The 9,426-nt window shown below is 65.9% G+C and overlaps 1 protein-coding gene across 1 annotated transcript in view; it reads right to left on the bottom strand.

The window, feature by feature from the left end:
* Positions 1–9,426, bottom strand: part of HTRA3 (HtrA serine peptidase 3) — a 42,647-nt gene that overhangs the window by 11,502 nt on the left and 21,719 nt on the right. Inside the window, exons 5-9 of the mRNA XM_025051838.1 lie at positions 6,651–6,750; positions 3,657–3,879; positions 2,051–2,245; positions 1,374–1,406; positions 487–601 (exon numbers count right to left, since the gene is read on the bottom strand). Coding sequence (XP_024907606.1) covers positions 487–601; positions 1,374–1,406; positions 2,051–2,245; positions 3,657–3,879; positions 6,651–6,750 — 666 coding nt within the window. The remainder of the gene's footprint in view (positions 1–486; positions 602–1,373; positions 1,407–2,050; positions 2,246–3,656; positions 3,880–6,650; positions 6,751–9,426) is intronic.

The raw sequence follows: 9,426 nt of genomic DNA, 5'->3' as shown, positions 1-9,426 counted from the left end.
TAGATAGATGGATAGATGGATGGATGCGTGGATGGGTGGACGGGTGGACGGATAGATAGATGGATGGATGGATGCATAGATGGATAGATGGATGATGGGTAGATGGGTGGATGGGTGGATGGATGGATGGGTGGGCAGATGGGTGGAAGGGAGAAAGTAAGCACCAGTTCTGACGCCCACAGAGTAGCTCAGACAAGGGGAGCCTGTGAGCCGAAGCAGGTGCAGGTGGGAGGTGGGGCTGGCTACCCCAGTGGGTCTGGAGGAGCATTGGGGGGCAGCGGGGCAGGGAGGGTGCCATGAGGTGAGAACAGAGTGGAAGATCTGAGAGAGGCTGAGGTTGAGTTACTCTAAGATCTCAGGACCTCGGGCGGCTGGCAGTGACCAAGGCCACGCCATGCTGAAGGACAGGCTGGCCCCCGCTGGAGGCCGCAGGCCTGAGCCCTGCAGTGTCCCCGGCCCCAGGCAGCCCCCGAGGGCGCCCTCTACCTTTCACATGCTTGTCCTGGAACTCTGTGAGGAAGCGTGCGATGCGGTCCGAGGGGATGGCGAAGGAGATGCCGGCTGCGACCTTGAGCGTGTTGATGCCGATGACCTCGCCGTCCTGGTGGAGAGACCAGAGCAGCCATCGCTGCAGAAGCCCAAGCGGCCACTGCCCCCGGCTGCAGAGCACTGTGTCCAGGGCCCCAGCACCTGTCTGGCTGTCACGCCCCCCGCCCGAGGCGCTCTGGGCCGCAGAAGCCTCCCCAAAGGGCCCTCCCAGGTTCACATCCAGGGCCCCCCCTCGCCCACCGCTTTCCTCCACCTGACTCCGCCTCCCTCGCTGGAGCGAGCCAGCCGGCAGCCCCTCAGAGCCGTGCCCACGGACCCAGGGCACCCCCAGGCAGCGCTCACCCCCAGAGGGACGTGAGAGGAACCGTGGGGATTAGGCCTCCCTCTGTCCCTCCTTTCCGGAAGCAGGGCTGGGGTGAGTGGGGCTGGGGCAGCTCACAGTGTCCCTCACTCCATCATCCCTGCCCCGCTCAGCCCTCCCGCCCGACCGGGCTGGAGCAGTGGGCTGGATCCGCCCCCAGCCATCGGCCGTGGGGACCACACATCCCTGTGGGGGCTCCTCCCCACAGCCTGGCACACAGCCCCAGGACCAGCATCCTGCCCATTGCAGGGGTGACATCCTAGCAAAGTCACCAGGGTCCCCCGTTGGGGACAGAGCCTTGGATCGAGGCACACTTCATTTGCCTGGTCCCGCCTGGTCATCTGGGGCTCTCAAGGCGGGAGGACCCGGGGGTCGCCAAGAATCTCTCACCAGCCCTGTCTGCCCCGTAGACATGTGGGCAGAGCCCCAGAAAACCAGAGACCCCACTCTGGAGGACACTTACCAGGTTCACCAGCGGTCCCCCGGAGTTCCCGTACTGCGGGGGTGGAAACGTGATGTTAGCTGTGCCCTGAACGTGCCCGAACCTCTTTCTTCCAACTACCACGAGCGGCACAGAGGTGCGCGGCCGAGTCTCACGCCCCAGCGGCCCTGAAAGGCCTCGTCACCACCCCATGTCACAGATGAGGATGCTGAGGCCCACAGAGGCCAAGCCGACAGTGCGAGGTGACCGGGCCTGACCCCCAGGCTCGCTCAGACTCGCTGCAGTGTCTCTGCCACTTGGGCAGCAGGGGCGGGCCGCTCTGTCCCAGCCCGCGGCCTCGAGGGGTCTGGACAAACACTGACGTTTCCGGCAGAGCCCCGAACTGCGGGAAACCCGGGGAGGCGGGCGCGAGGGCGCCTGGGCAAAGCGCTTTGTGGCAAAGGCGCCATCCAGAATAACTTAGGAAGCACTGACTGGGGGGAGGTCTGCGCTGACGCCCCAGGGGGAGGCTCGGCCGCCACGTGCTGCGGGGCTGTCCCCACCCAGTCAGCAGCCTCCAACTCCCAGGGCAGGCCTGAGGCCATGGCAGTGGGGGCTCCGCTTCATGGAAAAAGCTTTCTGGCAAATGGACGTGTCGAGCGCTGGGGCGGGCTCTGGGGACCGGGGCCGAGCCCCGGAAGCGACCGCCGAGCACTCACGTTGATGATGGCGTCCGTCTGGATGTAGTCCATGTCCGAGTCGCGCAGGCCCAGCTCCCTGCCGTCCCGCTGGGCCGTGCTGACGATGCCCGTGGTCACCGTGTTCTGCAGGGCAAAGGGGCTGCCGATGGCCACCACGAACTCGCCCGGCCGCAGGTCAGCCGAGTGGCCCAACAGCAGTGCTGGGAGCTTCTTCTAGGGGCGGGGGAGGACACGGGACGGAGGGTCAGCTGTCTGCCTCGGTGGGGCCAGAGCCAGGTCACGCCCAGGTCCCTGGAGGGGTGGTCCCAGAAGCAGCTGGACAGAGCCCTCAGGGCGAAGGCCCAGGCAAGTCACCAGCGCTGACCGAGGCCAGGCCGGCCTCCAGCTGACCCCCGGTGGGCACGAGAGACCTAGGCTGGCGTCCACGAGGCACAGGCTCAGCGCCACCAGTGAGCACAGGTCTCCTAGGGTGGGCCGCAGGGGTCCGTCACAGTGAGGACGCACAGAGGGTCCAGCTGGGCCATCGAGCCTGTCGGTTTGACGGTATTAGTTCCCTCTGAAAATCCCATAGAAGCCATGGCCACCGCCACCCCGGGAGCAGCACAGCCCCCGAGGCTCACGGTCAGAGGCCTGCGGCAGCCCTGACCCAGCTCAGCTCCATCTCCTAAATCGACAGGCGGGAAACGGAGGCCCAGAGGCAAAGCGACTTCACCGAGCTCCGCCACCACCCCGCGCGCGGAGGCAGCTCACTCCTCTCTCCTTGATGAGGAGGCAGAGGAGCCTGTCCGCCCGTCCGTCCGCCCGTCTGTCCGTCCGTCCACCCGTCTGCCTGTCCAACTCTGCAGCGAGGCTGGGCGCCCCGCGAGCCCGTCAGAGGGTGCACGCGCCCGGGCATAGGCCGGGGCTCTGTCACCTGCGCTCACCTTGATGGGCACCACCGTCGGGGCGTGGTGCCCCTTACGTCAGACGTCACCCCTGTGGGGGGACCTGCCGGCACCACTTCCGCAGCTTCCTGCGAGTCCAGAATGATTCCCAGATAGAAAGCTTCGTGCAACGGCGCTGGAGACGGCCAAGCCCCGGCCCCAGGGCCTCGCTCTAGCTCGGGCCCCCGAGCTGCGAGGCCACCGGCCACTGCTCTTCCTTCCATTCAGGAGCTTCCCCCCCTTTCTACTGTCTGCCACCATGGCGCGTAAGGACTTATTTTCTTTAAGGAGGCTTTTTTCCTAGCACCTGGGGGACTGAAGTGGAGGGACAGGCCATATGTCCCACGTACTTCTCACAGGCCTATATCACCCCCGCGGGACAGCTGCGACCCTGGAGTGGGCCGGGAGGGACGATGGAAGTTCCCCTGGGCTTCGGGGGACCTCCGTGTGGCAGCGACTGTGAGCCGCACCGTCTATGGCCCGCGGGCGGCAGTTCTGCTCTGCCCTGCGCCTGGCGGGGGGAACGCGATGGGTGGGTGTCAGAGACCCTGGTTTCTGTCTGCCACGACCTGTGACGGGACAAACGGCCAGTTCTCCGGGCCTCGGTCCCTCTACCTGTCCCTGAGAAGGTCGGGTCGGGGCGTCTCCGAGCTCTGAGTCTGGAAAGGTGCCTCTGCCCCATCGCCCACACCCCCACTCACTTTGGGGTGTATCTTGACGGTGGCGATGTCCGACTTCTTATCGATGTCTTTGATGGTGGCCTCGTAGGTGTCCCCATTCTGTAGCTGCACCTTGAGCTGATGCCGGCCCGAGACAGTGTTGGTGCTGGACACCACGTGGGCGTTGGTGACAATAAGGCCGGCCTCTGACATGACAAAGCCCGAGCCGCTGGAGAGGGGCACGTTTCGGCCGAACAGCGGGTGTCTGCGGGGAGTGGGCACAGGGGCGTTCAGGGGGTCAGGGACCGAGACACCAGGCCATGCCTGGCCTCAGCGTCTGGCACTGTAACGGGAAGGCTGAGCCCCTGTTGGGGGAAAGAACAAGAATGTGGGGTCCCCCATACCCAAGTTCAAATCCTGGTTCAGCCACTTACTGGCCATGGCGTTGGCCAGGTCACTAAGTCTGACCCATTTCACAGCCATAAAAAGGGGACAATAATCTCTGACTTGCAATTTGCCGGATGAGACATGAGGCCATCACGTTAGGCCTGTGGTGACACAGCAGCCACTGGACCAGCACTGGAGCCAGACAGCCCAGGATCCGAATCTCAAGCCCGGAATCCACTCATTATCTGCTGACTAAGAGCGGGTGGTTTAACCTCTCTGAGACCCAGTCCCCCCAGGAAATGGGACAACGCCACCTACTCCGCTGAGCCGATGCCTGGTGCCTAAAGCACCTGGAGGCAGGTAATCACTCGACGGACAGGGCTGCGGTGGGCAGATGGGCACGTGCACTAATGTGCATATGGCATTCGCCGGGACCGTCACAAGCAGATCCTCAGGGAATGTTAGTTTCCCAAATGTCTGACTCTGCAGAGAGGCTGAGCAGGGGCCCAGCCCCCACCCACCCGCAGCCCCGCCCTCCAGCCAGCTGCTGGAAGCCCCAAATGGTGTGAGGAGGTGTGCTGGCGGCAGGCTCTGCTCAGCGACTTCCACACCAGGCACTATGCTTCTGAGGACACAGGGGACAAGGAGCACCAGACGTGGCAGGACGGGGCTCAGAGACACCACGCGATGCCCGGCCTCAGCGTCTGCCTCTGTAACAGGAGGCCGAACGGCCACGCAGCTGGCACGGGCCCAAGGTCGGCATTCACTGACAGTGTTCGTGCCCGGCCCTCGCCGGAGCCCGGCGAGCAGGAATCACGGCCCGCTGCAGGGTGGGTGGGTGGCCTCTGCGACCCCAGTGGGGGCCTGGCGGGAGCAGGTACCTGGTACCCGAGGGTGTTCTGCAGAGACAAGCAGCAAAGACAGGCTTCAGGGCAGGGAGGGAGGGGCGTCCTCAGGGACGTGAGTGTCTGGGCTGGACAGGACCAGTGACGACGGCTAACGTCACCGAGCGCTCCCCCTGAGCCCGAGACAAAGCCATTTAATGTTCATGGTAGGTACCCTACAAGGGAGGCAGGTCTCCAGTTCACAGGTGGGGAAACTGAGTCCCAGAGACACGAAACACTTCCCTGGATCGGGCAAAGGGCAGGGTAGGGGTGACCACAGCATGTGTCCACCCAGCTCCATGTGCACCCTGGTAAGGGGCCACACCTGAGTGCCTCTGGGAGTGCCTGCCCCCGGAGCCTGCCCGGCCGGACATACGTGGTGCTTGGACGGGGCCCGAGGCGGCCCGGAGTCACAGCAGAGGCTCGCCTGCTCTATGACCCTCTGTCTCGTCTGTGTCTGGGGCCCATCCACCTGGGCCTCGCCTGCCCGCCCCCGCGGACATCAGCCTCCGAGGCTGACGTGGAAACCCATCGCCACCCGCCTGGGCTGGGCTGGGCTGTAGTCAGCAATTAGCTGGCTCAGGGCCCGGTGCCCGGGGCCTCCTGGAGAGACGCTGCCCTGTCCAAGCCACCTGTAAGATCACGGACTTAGCACAAGTGCCACTTAGCATGTCCAGCGGTAATTTCCTCAATGACGTGTCTCGGAGTCTGGGGCCCACGGGAAGTGAGGGGTCAGCGTGTTGCAGAGGACTCGGACCTGAGGACCGCGACCTGAGGTCCCAGCCCGCCTCGGCCCTGGGCAGCTCTGTGAGCCTGGGGCATCCAGGCCTCTGCTTCCTCCCCAGGAAATGGGAACCAGGCGGCCTACCCTCTGGGGTCACGGGAAGATGCCGAAGGCAAGGCAGCAGCAGCGCCCTGGGGTGCAGGGAGCACCCGCGCTGTCAGCCAGCCCTGAGGGGTGGCCCGGGCCTGGCTCTCGGGGGTGAGTCCCATGGGCGCCGGCTCGCTCATCTAAGAGGTGAACGTCCACCAGTGTCCTCCCCAGGAAATGGGAACCAGGCGGCCTACCCTCTGGGGTCACGGGAAGATGCCGAAGGCAAGGCAGCAGCAGCGCCCTGGGGTGCAAGGAGCACCCGCGCTGTCAGCCAGCCCTGAGGGGTGGCCCGGGCCTGGCTCTCGGGGGTGAGTCCCATGGGCGCCGGCTCGCTCATCTAAGAGGTGAACGTCCATCAGCACTCTCTGAGAAGTGCAGGCAAAGCAGCCACCAAGGCACAGGGCACACAGGAGGTGTCACACACTGTCACTATTCCGATGGGCTGGAATCATGACATTTGTCCCTGAGATGAGGGGCAGCGACGCTCAGTGACAAGGGCTCCTGCTGGACAAGCCTGGCGCCCAGCGAGCGGGGGCCCTGTGCTGGGGCTGGGGACCGCGGTTATTTATCTGGGCCGTGCCACACGGCCCCCCTGGAATGTAAGCACGGAGTCGCGTGAATGAATGAAGGACCACGGTGACCACCCACTGCACGCCCGCTCAGCACCGACGGCCCGTGCGGTGCGAGGCTGCTCCCCACGTCCCTGGGTGGGAGATCAGAGCGAGACCGGCGATGTCCTCCCCACGGGCACGCAGCAGCCGGGCGCCCGAGGGAGGGCCGCTGCACCACGCCCACTCGAGTGTCCACTGCCCCCGGCAATAGAACCGGGTCCAGTTCGGGCCCCAGCAGGCAGAGGGACGCCTGGGAGGGGCGGGGAGGGGCCGCACGCACCTCAGGAAGAGCTCTATGTGGACCACGGCCGGCGCGATCTTCTCCACCACGTCGGCGATGAAGTTGAACTTGTACCGCGGGCTGGTCAGCTGGTGGAGGCCTGCAGTGGCGGGAGGGAGCCGGTGCTTGAGCAAGACCCAGAAGCGCCCAGGGCGGGGAGAAGGCAGCTCCGCCCCGGCCCCCTCCAGGGGCTCTGAGCAGCACGGGGACACGCAGACGTTGGGGAACGGGCGCGCACGCCCCAAAGAATGGTTAACGCTGAGCTTCCTCACGTCCCCTCGCTGGACCCTGCCAGGCCAGCCAGGAGGTTCAGAGAGGTTGGGACACTCCGGGCTGCACAGCCGTGGTGGCCGCTCAGGCTGGACGTGGGCTGGTCCCCCGGGTGGTCCTCCTCCTGCACAGACAGCAGTGCCCAGAAAACCGTCACCGCCCCTCGCCAGCTCTGGCCCATCCCTCCAGGCCTTGGGCTGGTGCAGTGACCGGACCAGGGCAGAGAGCCCCTGGACCATCGCCCTCGAGCTGCCCCCCGTGGCCACAGTGTGGCCCATCCTGGGCTGGGTCCCCATCTGCGTCTAGCTTGGCCTCACCCCGGCCTGGCTCTCCAGGAGGTTCACAAACTTCTCCAGAACTTTCCCCAGCTCAGATTTCTGCTGCCGTCAGCAGCGGGGCCGCCGCCTGCTGGGACCACAGGCTGGAGGCATGTTGGTGGCGTGAGGCCCACACCCTTGGTCCCCCTGCTCAGGCGTGTGCCAAGGTTCCCAGGTCCCTGCCAGAGACCAGTGCTATCTGAAACCACGCTGCCCAGCACTGCTCGTCAGTGGCCCCGGAGCCCGGGCCAGACACTGGGCTTCGGGTCCCACACGCCCGGGCTTGGCTGGTCACCGCCACTTTCCAGCCATGTGGCTTCAGGCAAACCACTTGCCGTCCCTGATTCCTCTTCTGAAAATGAGACCGAAGACCCCCACTCCCCCAGCCCGCGGGCGTGAGGGCGACTTGCGGATATGTGGCCTCCCGCCCCCCTGCCTGATGCTGGCGCACACGGTGATCCTGGCCCGGGAAACCCACTTGTGCAGCTGCTTCCTCTTGGTGACCTCGGGAAGTGGCTGTGCATAGGGACCTGGCGAGTCCTAAGGGAGGTGGGTAACCTGTCTAGCGCAGCCACCGAGCCAGGCGCAGCTGTCCCCATAACCAGTGTGGCAAACGCAACCCCTAACCACATCCCGACTGATGCCCCGACCGTCCTGGGCAGCAGCCAGGCCAGGGGCCAGTGCCTCCACCTTCCAGATGGGAAGATGGGCCTCGGTGAGAGGAATGTTTGTGCCCGAAGACACCCGTCCGGTTAGAGGACGAAGCGGCTCCCTTCCCTAGGGCCCTCACCCCGACCCCGACTGTCCATTCGGCCTGAGAGAGGACTCGGGGCCCAGTGGGTGCTGGCTCGGGCTCTGCGGCCGGGTGGTGAGGAGGGCCCTGTGCCCCGCCCCGAACCTTCGATGTCTGCCTCTCGAGCTGCCCGCGGGTGCTGGCTGAGGGCCTCGCCTACTTTGGTCAACTTGAATCAAAGACCTCCTGTCCACGGGTGGCCAGAGGCCGGCTGGGAGACGCAGTCCACTGCCGGCCACTGCCCAGCTCCTCGAGGATCAGACGGTGGGTGACCCGGGGCCCTCCCCCGAGAGGCAGAGCCCCCTGGTGGGGCTGGTCCAGGTCGGGAGGTCGTGTTAGCGGGCAGCACAGCGCAGGGCTCCGTGCTCCCGGCACACACAGCGCTCAGCACGCTCACTCTGAGCGGGATCGCCGGTCCTCCTGGGAACTGGGGTGAGCTGTCCATCTGTCAGATGCCCAGCTCTGTCCCCGCCCCCCCACCCCCCCGAGGCCCTGGAAGCTTATATTCATGATCCAGCCTGCTGGCAGGGGGACAGGGACAAACCATAGAACACCCAGGTTCTGTCTCCGGCCAGACGCTCCCACCAAGCAATCCCCACAGCGCGGGCCCTGGAGGACCCCAAACGCAGGCTGGGAGGGGGGCGGCAGGGTCTGCAGCTCTCCCGTGTACAGTGAGGCCAGATGGACCCTGGCCGAGGCTCCTGCCCACGGTGCTGTGCTGGGGTGGGCAGTGTGGGGTGAGTGAGGACAGGTGTCACCCCTCCCTGGTGCCGCTGACCCTGAGTCTCTGCTCTGTCACCCACCATCCTGCCTCCGTCTGCATGGACCGCTCCCCACTTCTCCATACGAAGACGCTCCAGCTTCTCCCGGGCGCAGCCTAAATCCCATCTCCTCCAGGCAGCCCTCCAGGCTTCTCGCAGTCAGACTGAGTCCGTGCTCGGGGCTCCCAGCACAATGCCTCGCCCGCTGCACTCGCGTGTGCCGAGTGCCTTCCGGGCGTGCGCCCCGTGCTGGCCCTGGCCCTGACCCGTGACCGGCGACAGGACAGAGGACTGCCCAGGCCTGCGGCAGCAGCACTGAGCAGGGGCCAGCGCAGGCGCAGACGGCACCGCACTCGAGGGCAGCTGCGGATGGGTGTGATGACGTGAGCCCAGCACGAACGAAACGGGGGGGCGAAACGCCCCAGCAGGCAAGGCCGTGTCCCCCCACGGCCTGCTCCCGGCACTCAGGGACTGCAGCCCTCGGGGCGGGAGCTCCTCTGCTCGGCCCGGGCCGCTGACCCCGGCCCAGGCCGCTGACCCCGGCCCAGTGCTCAAAGACCTGGCTGGCACCGCGGCCTCTGCCCGGACGTTTTCCCTCCCCTGCGGCGTCTCCAGAGGTCACTTAAAATAGGCAA

The sequence above is a fragment of the Pteropus alecto genome, unplaced genomic scaffold, assembly GCF_000325575.1.
Source record: "Pteropus alecto unplaced genomic scaffold, ASM32557v1 scaffold5, whole genome shotgun sequence".
Classification (NCBI taxonomy): domain Eukaryota; kingdom Metazoa; phylum Chordata; class Mammalia; order Chiroptera; family Pteropodidae; genus Pteropus; species Pteropus alecto.
This window is presented reverse-complemented; position numbering and strand designations above follow the sequence as displayed.